The sequence below is a fragment of the Caenorhabditis briggsae genome (genome assembly GCF_000004555.2).
Source record: "Caenorhabditis briggsae complete genome, chrV, whole genome shotgun sequence".
Classification (NCBI taxonomy): Eukaryota; Metazoa; Nematoda; class Chromadorea; order Rhabditida; family Rhabditidae; genus Caenorhabditis; species Caenorhabditis briggsae.
Window position 1 is genome coordinate 2,118,418 of NC_013488.2, and position 15,081 is coordinate 2,133,498.

The 15,081-nt window shown below is 43.1% G+C and overlaps 2 protein-coding genes across 2 annotated transcripts in view; one reads left to right on the forward strand and one right to left on the reverse strand.

The window, feature by feature from the left end:
• The window catches only part of CBG20569, a gene marked incomplete at both ends in the record, with an annotated part of 5,640 nt that extends 2,607 nt beyond the window's left edge, over nucleotides 1-3,033 (forward strand). The window contains 3 exons of the mRNA XM_045236689.1: nucleotides 2,275-2,455; nucleotides 2,634-2,809; nucleotides 2,860-3,033. Coding sequence (XP_045097083.1) covers nucleotides 2,275-2,455; nucleotides 2,634-2,809; nucleotides 2,860-3,033 — 531 coding nt within the window. The remainder of the gene's footprint in view (nucleotides 1-2,274; nucleotides 2,456-2,633; nucleotides 2,810-2,859) is intronic.
• Cbr-mig-6 overlaps nucleotides 1-12,741 on the reverse strand; it is a gene marked incomplete at both ends in the record, with an annotated part of 22,239 nt that extends 9,498 nt beyond the window's left edge. Inside the window, 13 exons of the mRNA XM_002635534.1 lie at nucleotides 3,782-3,860; nucleotides 3,915-4,397; nucleotides 5,471-5,555; nucleotides 5,940-6,313; nucleotides 7,199-7,394; nucleotides 7,483-8,263; nucleotides 8,311-10,020; nucleotides 10,082-10,313; nucleotides 10,419-11,175; nucleotides 11,234-11,385; nucleotides 11,430-11,585; nucleotides 12,390-12,598; nucleotides 12,643-12,741. Of these exons, the coding sequence (XP_002635580.1) occupies nucleotides 3,782-3,860; nucleotides 3,915-4,397; nucleotides 5,471-5,555; nucleotides 5,940-6,313; nucleotides 7,199-7,394; nucleotides 7,483-8,263; nucleotides 8,311-10,020; nucleotides 10,082-10,313; nucleotides 10,419-11,175; nucleotides 11,234-11,385; nucleotides 11,430-11,585; nucleotides 12,390-12,598; nucleotides 12,643-12,741 (5,313 nt within the window). The remainder of the gene's footprint in view (nucleotides 1-3,781; nucleotides 3,861-3,914; nucleotides 4,398-5,470; nucleotides 5,556-5,939; nucleotides 6,314-7,198; nucleotides 7,395-7,482; nucleotides 8,264-8,310; nucleotides 10,021-10,081; nucleotides 10,314-10,418; nucleotides 11,176-11,233; nucleotides 11,386-11,429; nucleotides 11,586-12,389; nucleotides 12,599-12,642) is intronic.
• Between the last annotated feature and the right edge of the window lie 2,340 nt (nucleotides 12,742-15,081).

Below are 15,081 nucleotides of genomic sequence, written 5' to 3' on the forward strand. Positions count from 1 at the left end.
TTGAGCAAAACTATGAAAAATGAAGGAAAATAGAGAAAAATGGGATTTGCGAAAAGCTGTGAATTTTGCGAAATTTCCCATGGAAGAGAAAACCCCGCAGCTCGGCCACGGCCATGGACTGATGACGTCATCACTGGGAAATTTTATTTTGGGATTTTTCTCCGTTTTCCTTCGTTTTTCATAGTTTTTGCTCAAATTTTCGTGGTAATTAATCGAAAAAAATTAATTTAATAATTTTTGTAGTGTTTTATTGCCCAGTTCGAACAATTTTCGAAAGAAAATAGCTCATTTTGGGCCAATTTTTGGGATTTTTGAATTTTTGTGGGAAAATCACTGAATTGTGATTGTTTCCTTCATTCAATAATTTAGAAAATTATGAAAAAATGAGAACATTTCAATTACCACGAAACTTGAGGAAAATTGAAAAATTGGGAAAACTTGAGAAAAATTGAAAATTTGGGAAAAATTGAGAAAAATTGGGAAAAAACGGAAAATTTGGCTAAAAAAATTGGGCAAAAACGAAGGAATATTGAAAGCAAAAGGAAATGAAATAGAATTGAGAAAAAAACAATTAAGAAAAATTGGTAGTGAGGGAAGTATGGACTGGGGTTTAAAACCTAAATTAAACATTAAAATCCTGAGTTTGTGAAATTTGTGAAGATTATTTTACAGTTCTCTATTGTGTACGTTCTAGAAATTTCGAGACTCAAAAATTCAAAGCAACTAATGCCTTTCAGCAAATGCCCAACAATTTCCACAATTTTTTTCATAAAGAGTGAAATATATGACACAAAATCAAAAAGAACAATCAAAAGACAATGAGAAGTGAAAATGTTCTGCCGTAGTTTTTGAAAATTCAGAAATATTGAGATTCTGAAGTTCTGAAATTCTGAGGTTTTGAGGCCCTGAAATTCTGAAATTTTGAAGTTCTGAAATTCTGAGATTCTGAAATTCGGAAGTTCTCAGATTTTCAGTTTCTGAAGTTCCGAAATTCTCAGATTCCGAAATACTGAAATTCCAAAGTTCTGAAATTCTAAGAATTCTGAGATTTTCAAGCTCTGGAATGCAGGAATTCAGAAACTCCTTCAAAAAATTGTACCCCCGAATCACAAGCGTTGTACCCCTGTTTGAAATGGGTTGTACTCCAGAATCATTGGTAGTTTTCACCCCCAAATTTTTGAACCTACTAATTTTGTACCCCCGAATCACCAATTTTGTACCCCTAAATCAGTTGTACCCCCTTGTACCCCCCAAATTTTTTGCCAACTATAGGATTAGGCCGAAAGCCTTGTTTCTTTTGGTAGTATGGGAGACTCTGTGGTAAGAAGTAGTATAAGAGACAGTGGTAGTAAAAGAGACTCGGTAGTATGGTTGTATAAGAGAATTTGCCGAAATCTCCGAATATCTTGCAATAGGCAATTTTTCTTCAATCAGCCAAATGTTTCTGAATTATGAATGAGAAGAAATAATGTTGGACAGTTATCTCTGTTCCAAACCACATCAAAAGCGAAATTACATTCTTGAATAACTACATGGAAAACAAAAAAAACCACTCATAATATGTAACGAATGTTGGAAAAATCAGGCAGCTATGAGCGCTGAAACTGTAGAATCCGACTTGATGTTTACCACATGAGATTCAATGCGATGTACCCTCTGAGACAATGCGATGTACCCCCTGAGTATTTCAGAGATGTATCCCATGAGAAAGCGAAAAATGTACCCCATGAGATTATACCCAAAATGTACCCCATGAGACTATGTACCCTCTGAGACTTTGTACCCCATGAGCACGATGTACCCCCGATGTACCCCATTCTGATGTACCCCGGGAGTATGGGCCTGACCGGAATCGTATGAGTCAGGTCATGGTTCTATGGTATTCCAGTTAATTGGTCAATTAATCTGAATTCAGAGGGTATATGAGATCTTTGGGTACTTCTAGGAAGACGAAAAAAGGAACTTTAAAAAATACCATTTCGCTCCAATATAAGCCCACAATATACGTGCTCTTTGAGCTCAATTATCTCGGTTCCTATGAGAGATATCAAAAATTTGTCAATTAATAAAATGTTGGTGATAAAAAGATAAATAATTTATCAGTTGACAGATTTTTGATATCTCTCACAATAATCGAGATAATTGAGCTCAAATTGCATGGGCTTCTGTTAGAGAAAAAGGCAGGCTTTATCTGCGATCTTGACCGGGATCTGACCCATCTCCGACCAGAAATTTCCCGAGTTTGAGAGCTTCAGCTAAAAAAACCGTTTTCAGTGTGGAAACAAAGGAGAATGGAAAAAGGACAGATGTGAATGCGTTGGCTCCTACTTCGGAAGTGAATGTCAGTACACTTCCAAGTGTGTGGAGGGATTCTTGAGAAATGGAAGATGCATTTGTGATGTTGGTTTTGAAGGCGACTATTGTGATAAGATTATTTGCGTTTATGGAACGCCAGGTGCGTTTATCTCGCTTCCTGGCAAAGATATGAAAAACTGATTAATTGTTCATCATAATATTAGAAGTGTTTTATCAGTTGACACCTTTTTGATATCTTGATTAGAAGCCCTGATAATTTAGCTCAAAATCGCCAGTCTCGGGCACTACTATTAGAGGTCTTTACGGTAATTTTACAGATTTAAAAAACCGAACTCTATCTTGCGACTGCCCGGAGAAATTTGCTGGTAGAAGATGCGAAAAGTGCAAAAAGCATGGACCACTACTTGAACCATTCCCGCATTGTGAACTAGACCCAAGCAAAAAGAAGCATATCGAGAAAGCAGCAGAGCATAGAGCAAAGGTTAAGAGAGGGGTAAGTGTGCTCCATTGATAATTTTGGGAAACAAAGAGTACTGTATTTAGATCCGAAGAAGAATCCAAATCATTTGCATTTGTGTCGTGGCACTTTCAGTGGTGGCGTTCTTTGTGTGTGTCGGAAGGTGTGTGCACAAAAATGCGATCACCGCGGTAAGAATCATCCTACACGAGCTTATTTATCTAGGTTCCTGTGAAAGATATCAAAAATTTGTCAACTGATAAATTGTTTATCATAATATCACCAATATTTAGGAATAGAGATAATTGAGCTCAAAGTTGACGGTTTAAGTGAGCTACCACGAGAGAAAATTTTTCAGAAAAATCTCCGGAATCGAGAAGACACCGCCGAACGTCATCGACTCCTAACCAATCATGTCAGACTTCAGAAATTGTGAGTTGTTGATATATATTCCACCCTACTCTTGCACTTTGAGCCCATATATCTCATGTCCCGTAAGAGATATCAAAAAGTATTCCACTGATAGAATATTTATTGAAATATTAAAAACATTTTATCAGTTGACCTATTTTTGATATCTTTGACAGGAATCGAGATAATTAAGCTCAAAGTATACCATATCTGCTCCAATAAGAGGTCATTGTATACTTGCACTTTGAGCCTCTTCATCTCATCTATTGTAAGAGCTCATCTATTGTAAAGTGACCGACTGACATAGTTTTTATCATAATATCAGCAACATTTTGTCAGTTGGCCACGTCTAGATATCTTTCACAGAAATCGAGATAAATTGGCTTAAAGTAAAACCCCACTATTTGTCTATTTCAGCGAAGAGACAGTTGCTCAAGAGAATACTGAAAACACGGAAGCTGCGAGGGCCGAAGAGCGACATCGTCGGAAAAGTGAACCGGCGGTTCTAAAGCTAAATGTCCGGCAAAAAGACAAAAAAGACAAAATCAAATTGGACACCAAGGCTCCTGTGACTCGAAAAGATACAAGATGACTAACCTCGCTGGTGAAGTGATTCGCGTTCGGACTACATCCAGAATACATGAACGAGACGCATTGTGATCTTTCCGAGTCGTATCTATAACATAATCAATAAACGTTTGTAATCTTTGCCTCTCGGTGAGGTCCTTACCTCCATCTCAAAATGTGATCATAACAAGATCCTCGTTGCTCTGGTAGCATACAAAGCTCCGGAAGTGCTCCAGTATCCACAACCACATATTCAGCTTCCTCTTCCTCTGGATCCCTATTCGCATCATGGTATCCGAAGTGTCCATCGTGTCGGGTATCGGTGAAACTGACGTCTTCCAATGCTTTCGATGCCTCTGACACACTTTCCACTCTCTCCTCAATCTTGGAAACACACGATGTCTCGCATTTCTCCTTGTCAGCGAATCTGTTGGTGTTTCCAGCACATCCACCGTAATAGAATTGGCGGCATGAGTTGGAAGTGGCTGAGTAGTGCCAAACGAGCTGGTAATCAGCACAGGATCCTACATCAGGGACGGCGTAGCAATCGATGTGCTCGATTTGAGAGGAGCCGGCGGAGTGGTGACGAGCTGAGACGGAACGGGCGTACGGAGCATCACGACGACGGCTATGGGCGAAGGAGTGTCTGTTGGAAAAATCGGGATAGAAAACATTTTCGAACGAACATGGTCCTACTTTCTGAACATGATTTTTCTAGGCCACCGCTATTTCATGGTTCAGACATGGACCTGATTTGGGTTCTACATCATTTATCAAGGTGGTCAAACTTTCGAAAGTTGAGTTTTCTAGGCTACTATGATAAATTACCTAGAAATGATTTTATAGTCATGTTTTGTGTTTTCCAGGTCAAGTTTATATGCTGGCCTAACTTTTGCAAGTTGAGTTTTCTAGGCCATCATCGTAAATGGTCTTGAAATGCCTTAATACTCATCTAGTGTGTTTTCTAGGACATTTTAACATAGTGACCTAACTTTCGAAAATCAAGTTTTCTAGGCCACCATGACAAATAGGCTAGAAATGGCCTCGTATTTACCAGGTGCGTTTTCTAGGCCATTTTGACATGATGGCCTGACTTTCACGAGTTGAGTGTTCTGGGCCACCATGGTAAATTGGCTCGAAATGACCTCATCTGCATTTTGTGTGTTTTCTAAGCCATTTTAACATTATGGTCCAACTTTTTCAAGTTGAGTTTTCTAGGCCACCATGATAAATGACCTAGAAATTTCCTGATATCAATATAGGGTGTTTTCTAGGCCATTTCGACATGATGGCCTAACTTTTACAAATTGAGTTTTCTAGGCTACTATGATAAATGACCAAGAAATGACCTCAATTTCGCCTGGTGAGTTTTCAGGCCATTTTAACATGCTGACCTAACTTTCGCAAGTTTAGTTTTCTAGGCCGCTAACGTGTACAGCCTAGAAATGACTTGACGTTTTTCTTGTGTGTTTTCTAAGCAATTGTGACACTATGGCCTAGCTTTTGCAAGCAGAGTTTTCTAGACCACCAACCTTTATGGTTCCAAAGAACCCTGATTTCTATTTTTCATCCAAATTAAGCCGTAAAATTTGTATCATCCTCAGGATCTGAGATTCCTATGGCTAAGGGATCAAGGATCTTAGGATCCATGCAGATGCAGCTAAATTTGGGCTATTCAACCCACACTAAAACTTCCACATCAAACCCATGCAAACCTACTTCAATGAGAACGCCGGATGTGGTTGTGGATCCTCCTGAAGAAGTAACAGGCTTGGCAATTCGGTTGTAGTCGTCGTTGATCTTTCTGGAAATCACACACCATCACACAGTTAGAGACAATCAGATTTTTTCATGCAAGGGTAAATAGGGGGATGCAAAAGTTCACTCACATGCATTTGGATCTCAGAAAAATTAGGATTTTTATTAATTAACTTTATTCATGGAAAAAACATGGGAAGAAAAGGAAAGCAGGAAGCAAGGTGGTGGGGGAAAAACAATTGGAAAATTCATAAATATTATTAGGCAGTGGTGTAGAGGCACAACGCCCGAGACGAAGAGAGACCATCCGTGTTTTTTTGGGATGGGGTTGCGAAAGTGAGGATGAGAGTGTACGGGAAAAGAAGTGGAATAAAATTGGGTATAAGATGCAATAGAGGGGTAGATAGATAGAGAGGTACCATCTACTTACGTGAGCACCGTGCGTTACACTCTTCAATGGTGGCGAATCTGTTGGTGTTTCCAAGACATCCTCCGTAGACGAACGTCTCGCATTGTTGGTTGGCAGAGTTGAAGTAGTAGTACGAGTGCTTTCCGGAGCATGGTCCTTGCACCTTTGGCAGGGAGCACGCGTCCTTGTGGTTCTGGCACGCGGCCTTGCATTGTTGTTCGTTGTCGAAACGGTTGTTGGTTCCTTGACATCCTCCGTAGTGGAATCGGTTGCATGTTCCGTCGGCTTGGTTGTAGTACCATTTGGTGGCAAAGTTGGTGCACGGTCCGGTGTCCTTGGCTTCGTCACAGACTGAGTTGGATCCGGCTGGGCCGTCTGAAATGGAGGGAATGATGCTTCTCGGACTTCAGATAGCTCTAAGATCTACCAGCTGGCAATCTCCTGAATCTCATTCAAGGATAACTAAAACAATACAGGCTTGTCTCTTCTCACAATCTCACATACAGTATCTGGATTTACAAAAACGTATTTTTCGGTTGGATTTTAGGTGATGCTCAGAAGTCCAGAGCTCGACTGTCAAGTGTCCGATCATTTTGAAAATTCTCGTGGTTGTAAAACAGACCTAGAATGAAAATTTCGCAGTCATGGATTTCTTGAAAATCCCTAGTTTTTCAGCTATTTGTCGGTTTCTGAAAGACACCATGATTTCAGTACAAAAACGGGCCGGGAAGGGGTGTCCTTCAAAAATCAGAAAATAGCTGAAACCTAGGAGTTTTCAAAAAATTCTGTGAGCGCAAAGTTTTCAATCTAGGTCTGTTTTAGACCTTCCATGATTTTCAATGTGATTGGAAACTTGACAGCCGAGATCTAGGCTTTGGAAAATGTCTGAAGATCAACTGAAAAATGAGTTTTTGTATACCGTAAACGCTCCAATAGAAGGCCATCCAAGCCGCCAACTTTGAGCCCGAATATCTCGGTTCCTGTAACATATAATAAAAAGTGGTCAACTAACAAAATGTTTATCATGATATCAAAAACATTTTATTAATTGACCTTATTTTGATATCTTTCACAGGAACTGAGATAATTGAGCTTAAAGTTGACAGTATCTCATTGACCGGTACTGTAGCTATGCGATTCTGACAGTCTTATACATATCATCCAAGCGTAACTGAAACTACACAGGCTCCTCTCCCTCACAACATCCCTAATTTGAACCATTGTCTCCAACAAAATGATATTTTTGAATGCTAAAATAAAACATATCCATACTTCCAGACTCAGTCTCGACTGGCTTCAAACAAAGCTGCTCGCACTGATCCTTGCTTGGGAATCGGTTGGCGTTTCCTCCGCATCCGGTGTACTTGAACGAGACGCACGATCCGGTGGCGACTTCGTAGTACCATGAGTCGAATGCTCCCTTACAACGTCCCTGGTCGACGTTCAAGTGGCATGCTTCGCGTTGCTTGTTGTTCGCTGGAATGGTTGGATGCTCAGATAAACGTGCATAACTTATTATAGGAACTTAGAAATAAAGAATTTTAGGGATGCGGTAGAAACTTACATGGAATGACAACTGGGCTGGATTGTGGCTGTTGTGGTGGCGAGACAATGTTGGTGGCGGCGGCGGCTGGAGCGGCTGGAGCAGCGGCTTGAGCTGGTTGAGCTTGCTCCGAAGATGGTTGACCTCCATGTACAAAGAAGCATCTGCGTTCGCATTCATCTTTGGTGCGGAAACGATTCAAATTTCCTCCGCATCCTCCATAGGTGAAGGTCTCGCACTGTTGGGAGAAGGCGTTGTAGAACCATTGGTCGGAATAGGTCTCGCATGGTCCGGCATCTTGACGAGATCTGCAGATGTCTTCCATAGATTGACGTGGCTGCTGTGGAGCTGCTGGCTGTTGTGGTTGTTGTGGTTGTGGTTGCTGTTGGGATTGATCATCAGAAACGATATCGATTTCTTGTGGCTGTGGAGTTGGGACGTATTGCTGCTGGATGTTCTGTGGAGCTGGTGGGGCGGCAGTGGTTGGTTCGTCGTATGGTCCAACATCCTTACAGAACATGGAGCACTCTTCGAACGAGTTGAAGTTGTTGGCATTTCCCAAGCATCCTCTCCACCAGAAAGCGACACAATGCTTCTTGGTATGATCGTAGTAGTATCTTGGCTGGAGTTGGTCGCAACGAAGTGGTCCATCAACACGTGGCAAGTAGCATCTTCCCTTGCTTGGTGGCTCGACGCAGATGGTCTCGCACATCTCTTGAGTGGCGAAGTTGTTGTCGTTTCCACCGCATCCTCCGTACCAGAATTGGTTGCATCGCCCTTCGGTGGTGTCGTAGTGCCAGGCCTAGAAAGAAGTCAGGGACTATTTTTCAAAATGCGTTTTTAACTTACAAGTTTGTATCCAGATCCGCAAACGGTTCCACTTTCTTGAGACTGGTTGCAAGCGACGATCTTGTGTGGAGCGACAGTTCCTCCCATGAGGAATGGTGGGGTGGTGGTGGCTGGGCATCCGGCTCTGTCTGGTCCCAAAGCCTTGGTCTCTCCGTCTTCACAGCATCCGTGCTTGGCGTAACGGCAGTTGTCGCAACCGTCGTTTCTTGGTCCCAAAGCGGTGGTTTCACCATCTGGGCAGCATCCGTAGCGAGTGTATTGGCATGGGCAGCCTTCCTTGTTCTCTCCACGAGCACGAGTCTTTCCATCTGGGCAGCATCCGAATTGGCTTTGAGCGCAGCTTTCTGGGCATCCGTAGAATCCGGCTCCCTTGGCGACAGACTTTCCGTCTGGGCAGCATCCATATTGAGCGAACTCGCATCCGCATCCCTCGTTGTGCGATCCCTTAGCAGTTGTCTTCCCATCTGGGCAGCATCCGAACTTGGTGGTAAGGCAGTTCTCTCCGCAGCCAGTTCCATTCTTTCCAAGAGCAGCGGTCTCACCATCTGGACAGCATCCGAAGTCGCTGAGCTCACATGGGAAGGAAGATCTCTCGCATCCAGAGTAGTGTGGTCCGAAGGCAATGGTCTTGCGATCCTTGCAGCATCCGTAGAGGGAAGCAGCGCACGATGGTTCTCCGCATCCTTCGAGATTTGGTCCACGGGCGAGGGTGACTTCGTCGTGACAGCATCCGAATTGAGTCTCGTTACATCCTCCAAGAATGAAAGATGGGCATCCTTCATTGTTCTTTCCGGTGGCAGCGGTGAACCAATCTGGGCAGCATCCGAATTCGGACTTTGAGCAGTGGAGGGTCTCGTTGGAAGCAGCATCGGTCTCATTTCCAAAGACGTCTTCGAGAAGCGCTGTGATTGGAGCAATAGTGGCGCATTCGACATCAGCGGCTTCTCCGTTCTCGTTAGTGACACTGCAGAGAGCATCTGGAGCATCTCCGGAGGCTTCGACGGCATCAGCAGCGGCAACATCGGCTTCAAGGTTGAGTGGAGACTCAACGAATTCTTCGCATCCCTTGGAGTTTGGTCCAGTGGCAACGGTGACGTTGTCAGCGCAGCATCCAAATTCGGTTTCTGAGCAGTTCGAGCATCCGAAGTTGAATTCTCCAGTGGCGAAGGTGGTGTTGTCTGGGCAGCATCCGAATTCAGAATCCTCGCAGGTTGGGCAGGCATCGACGTTGCAGTCTTGTTTCTCAGATGGCTTGACAGCTTCATCGCACCATTCTGGCACTGGCTTCTTGTCGTAGTTCAAGCAAACAGCAACACGTTCTTGGGATCCTCCTCCACATTCGGCAGTACACTCGGACCAGGAAGACGAGTACCAGGTTCCGGTGCACTTCTCCTCGTTGGTGCAGTTGGTCTTGGCTTCTGGCTTCTCAGCCTGGCAGTGTCCCTCATCAACGACTTCGAGTCCTCCATTCTGATGGATGGCGCAGATGACACGACGAGTCTTGTGTCCGTGTCCACATGTGGTGGTGCATTTGCTCCATTCACTAACAGTCCATTCGTAGACACATGGTGGTTGAGTGGCGCAAGATCTGGTGTCAGTTGGAAGCTCGGTGGAGTTATCAACCAAGCATTTCTCGAGTGGGTAGGCTCTTCCTTGGGAATCCTTGCAAGTCACATCACGAGTCTCCTCGGTATCGTTACATCGGGTGCACTGAAATTTTTTTTCCAGTTAGTTCCTTATCTTATCAGTTTGTTATCCTCTTATTCCCTACCAAGTTCCAGTCTCCAGTGACAAAAGTAAGTCCCTCACATGGTCCCAAGTTGCAAGTACGCTCCGTGTCGAACTTCTCCTTCTCATCAGATGGACAAGCATCGGCAGCCAACAACTTTCCTTCCTCTCCTTCCTTCTCGCTACGGCAAGTCACTGATCGGTATTGGAAGGCGTCTCCACACTTCTCCGAGCAAGCAGACCATGGTCCAGCTTGCCACTCTGGGCAGGCGAATCTGCAGAGGAATTGTTTATTTATACTTTAATACATTACTAGGGAGAGGATGGAATATAAAGCACCATATAAACAAAAAATTGTTTATAATTTGGCTGCAACTCACCGATTGCAAGTCTGTTTCACGGCTGGTCTCTCAACGGTGCAGTTTCCATCATCAACGGTGACACGACGTCCATTAGCGTAGACTTGATGGCAGTAGACGACACGGTATTGCTGTCCTTGATCTCCACATGTGGATGAGCAAGACTCCCAGTCTCCAGTGAACCACTCGGCAGCACAATCAACAGTCTCGCAGCTCTTCTCGAATTCTGGCTTCGTGGCATTGTTCTCCTCGCAGAGACCATCTTCAACACGTCCCTTGCTCTTTCCGTCGATACAATAAAGATTGCGAGTCTGCACTCCCTTTCCGCAGGTAACAGAGCATGGAGTCCAGGAATCGAACTTGTACATGTAGTCGACTTCCTCTTCAAGTGGGATCGAGAATTCGTACTTGATCGCGGTGTCACGGCTTCCCTTTCTGAACAGAAGAGCAACGGTGAGCTCCTCAGAGAGTGGTCCTTGAGCGCTGAGAGTTTCTGGCTCGGCGTCATCGTAGACGAAGATGGTGCCTCCGACCTCGACCTCCTTCTCAACTTGAATCAATCCGTTTCCATTGAGATAGAAATGATCGGATCCGTTTTTAAGAGCCAAGTTGTTGGTGCTCTTTCTGGCTTCGGAGATCTTGATGTTGGTGGCTCCTTCTGGAAGCTTAATGATGTCATGGTATCCTGGAGAGAGGTTGCGCTCGTCGAAACGTCCTTCGATAGTTTTGCAAGTCGAGCCGTCACCATCGCACTTTCCACACTTGTCGTATTTTAGGGCTGGAAATGGCTTTAGTTAGTAATCTTACTATTAGTTTTCAGAATTCTTCAGACTTACAAGATCCAAGCTTTCCATCACATCCAACTGGAAGGCACTCTCCATCAACACAGATATCGTTGCTCTTGGAATCGCACTTGGTTCCATCGACAACCTTATCAGCCCATTTGTAGTAGAAGTTTCCGGATTCTGGCTTGCACACAAGTTCGCACCTTTAAAATTCTGGATAATGACAGCTGGACAAAAATGGTCTTACTTGTTCTTTCCCTTGTATGGACTCCATTTGTGGTAGTTTCCGTCGAGAGCCTCGTCGTTGAACTTGGCGCACTGCTCGGCACGGAAGTCGGATCCGGACTCGCAAGCGTCCAAGTTGCAGGAGATGTAGCGAGCCGATGGTCCAGTGCAGTCACCGCTGGAATCATAGATTTTAAGTTTTGAAAATTATCAGAATTGGCTAGTAACAGTAAACCCTCTAATAGAACGCCCTTTGCAGTTCGACCTCAATTACCGTATTTCCTCTCATGGAAGCCCAGTCAACTTTGAGCTTAATTACCTCGGCTCATATTAAAAATATCAAAGAATTGTCAACTGATAAAATATTGGTAATATTATGATAAAAAATTTATTAGTTGAAAAATTTTCGATATCTCTCATGGGAATCGTGAAAATTGAGCTCAATGTTAGACGGTGTGTCTACTTAAAGTTACCGTATTTGCTCTAATCAAAGTCTCCACTTTGAGTTTAATTATCTCGATTCCTGTAAGATATATCAACAATTTGTCAACTGGTAAAATATTGGTGATAATATGATAAATAATTTATTAGTTAACAAATTTTTGATATCTTTGATAGGAACCGAGATACTCGAGCTCAAAGTTAGACGGTGTGTCTACTCCAGGTCACAGAGTCTTGAAATGTTTGTTACCGTGTTTCCTGTAATTGAAGCTCACCCTATAAGAAAAAAAAGAAAAATATAGCTTCATTCAAGTTTCTAAACCAAAAATATAAAAAATTCCATGCCAAATAAAATTACTGGGAATCTAAGGATCTAGATCAAGTATCTAGATCAAGGATCTAGGATCTAAAATTGAGTGAGCTTGGTTTTTGGTGGTCCGGTGACTAAAACATCTAGAATTCCAAAAGTAACTATAGTAGTTTTTGGGCTCTAGATTTAGAAGCAAAACGAAGCATCGAACCCCTTAAACCCTGGACCAACCTGCACTGTCTCTTCTCGAGCTGCACTCCTCCGCCACAACTGCGCGAGCACTCGTTCTCCGGTTGCCACGGTCCCCAGTTGCCGGTCTCCTTTTGTCCAGATTTGTCCACAGTAACCGAAGAGTCTCCGTCGACGTACACCTGATACGCCTGTCGCTTCATCCGAGTTGGCTCGCGTTCCGGAGGCGAGTTCGGGTGAAGGTATGGCTTCTGGAAATTGGGAATTATTGGAGAATTCAGAAGGCATCGCTTACCTGAGCATTGTTGTTGCTGCCGAAGAACGAGGACAGAGAAAAGGCCCACGTTGGGACGGAGCACAGCAGAAGGGCTGCCGAGATGAGCAGCAACCTCATTGTGTGAAACGTCTGAAGAGCCCGTATATGACTAGGGGATTACGGTAGAAGAGGGAAGAGGGGTTAGTAGACTCTGGAAAACGATTAGTTTCAAAAAGAGAGATGAAGTGGTAAACAAATGAGAGGGGTTTTTATACAAAATAAAAATTGGCTAAAATTTTCAGAATTTTCTAAAATTGGCAGAGATCGAAATCGAAAAATGGCAGATAAATTGGCACAAATTTCATCGAAAGGCTCCTCCTTTTTTTCTGTTTCGGAGCTCTTTGGAGAGGAGGACACTGGACTATCGTGTGTATGGGTGTATGTTGTAACATCAGCACAGAAAAAGAAGAAAAAGAAAAAGAAGAAAACCTAGGAGGAGAAGAAGATGATAGTGATGGGGTCGAATGTCGAGGGCGCAATGTTTGAGTTTGATAGCACAGAGCACCTATTCTAAAGGTCCGACGGGAGAAAGATTAGGAGACGCAGAGGGAATCTAGGGTCATTTTTGATAAAAAGACCAAATTAGTCGAAGAACGGGACCGGAGAGCAACCAGCAACACATTACATTGATCCTTTCTGCGGTGGGTTATGGGCCGTGGCGAAAATGGGCGGAGCGTCCTAACGGCGACGATCGCGACGCCACGCCCACTTTTTTGCTCTACGTCGTGACTCATCCGACGATGAGGGAGAGAGAGAGAGAGGGGGAAGAATCGCAGAGATAGATTCTCCTCGGGAAGAGCATCTAAAGATTTATGCGTTTTGTACAGGAATCGGTAGGATCAGGACTAATGATGCCAGACGTGTGGCGAGAGGGGGGAAGGGGGCTCTTTGTGCAAAAAGAGAACCTATTTATCAGGGCCGGAAGAGAGAAAATGAAAAATGAGAAAACCTGATTGACACATATCATCTTGACCAGGAGGAGCCCCACCTCGAATTTCAAAAATCCAGGGGGGGGGGTCAGTTTCTCGAAAAGACAGATAGCTGGCAATTTGTTTTTTTTCTGATGGACCAAGTCTGTCAGGAACAGAGCCGCGGCCGGCCGGCTAACCACAAACTTCTAGGGCCGCTGAGCCACTGAATCTTACATATCTCATAATTAACCTAACCAAAAAGCCTCGCTACTGATTCCGCACCATCAGAATCATCTATTAAGATGAGAATAAATTGTTTTGTTTATTTTCTTGGAATCTCTTATTAGTTATGTTTTGATTGGATTTTTAGTTTTGGAGACTGAGAAGAATATAGATGCCAAATGTTTTTTGTTTAGAAGAAGATGAGAAGAGTAGAAGATCAATAACCGAGCCGGAAGGACCAAGACCATCTGGCTGTTCCATCCAGATTGGTGTACTGTAGCGCTCTACATATTTCTCCATTTTTCAAAAAAAAAACCAATTTCAATTTTCAGAACAATGATCATTTGAGTTTTTTAGTTGACGGTTTTTTATGGCATCATTCTCTAATTGTAGCCTTTACAGTATTTGCGAAAGATCGCCGTAAATGCTCTGATAGAAGCCGCACACTGTGAGCTTAATTATCTCGCTTCTTTCGAAAGATATAAAAAGTTTGTCAACTGATAAAATATTGGTGATATTGTGATAAACAATTTATCAGTTGACTACTTTTTGATATTTTTCACAGGAACCGAGATAATTTAGCTCAAAGTGTGTTACTCTGAATTTTGCGTTATTTCTGGAAGTTTTGTCACTTGGTTGGTTTCAAGTGGCATCTCTTATAGGAACCGAGATAAACTTGGTCAAAGTTGAAAGTCAGGGACTGTCATTCTATTAGAGGTGTTACCGTAATTTTTAGCCGATACCCTATGTTTTCAAGCCAAATTTTAACAAAACAAACCCTGAGCTTGTTTTATATACCCAGCAAGTTTCAGACAACTCCAACAACTTCTAGTCATTTTCAGCATAATCAATTTTTCAAATCACCCAATTTTGTTATCAGTTAGATCTAAAAGATATAAATCAGTCTAGACACTTCGATTTCTGGCAGCAAACAGAAAGCGAGGTGAAAAATTGCTCATGATAAAAATTTTTTTGAAGAAGATAAGATTTTTTGGAGGAAGCAAGGGAAGAAAGGTCAATTGGGATCAGAGAGCAGTCAACTCCAAAACTAGATACTGGGGTACAGTAATCCTCAAGCAAGATTCTGAAGAATCCAGCTACTTGGTCCCACAACATGTTCTGTCCCCCACAGTACCTTAAATTCTCATTTTGTCCTTTACGACCTATAAAGAGCAGTGCTTTGAGCACGATGGTAGATGGCGCAGGTGTTCTAGAATTTTCGAACAGTTTTTAAGCGCTTTCAATATACACTGGTACCACCAGCCAGCTGCACCGCTCCCCCCCC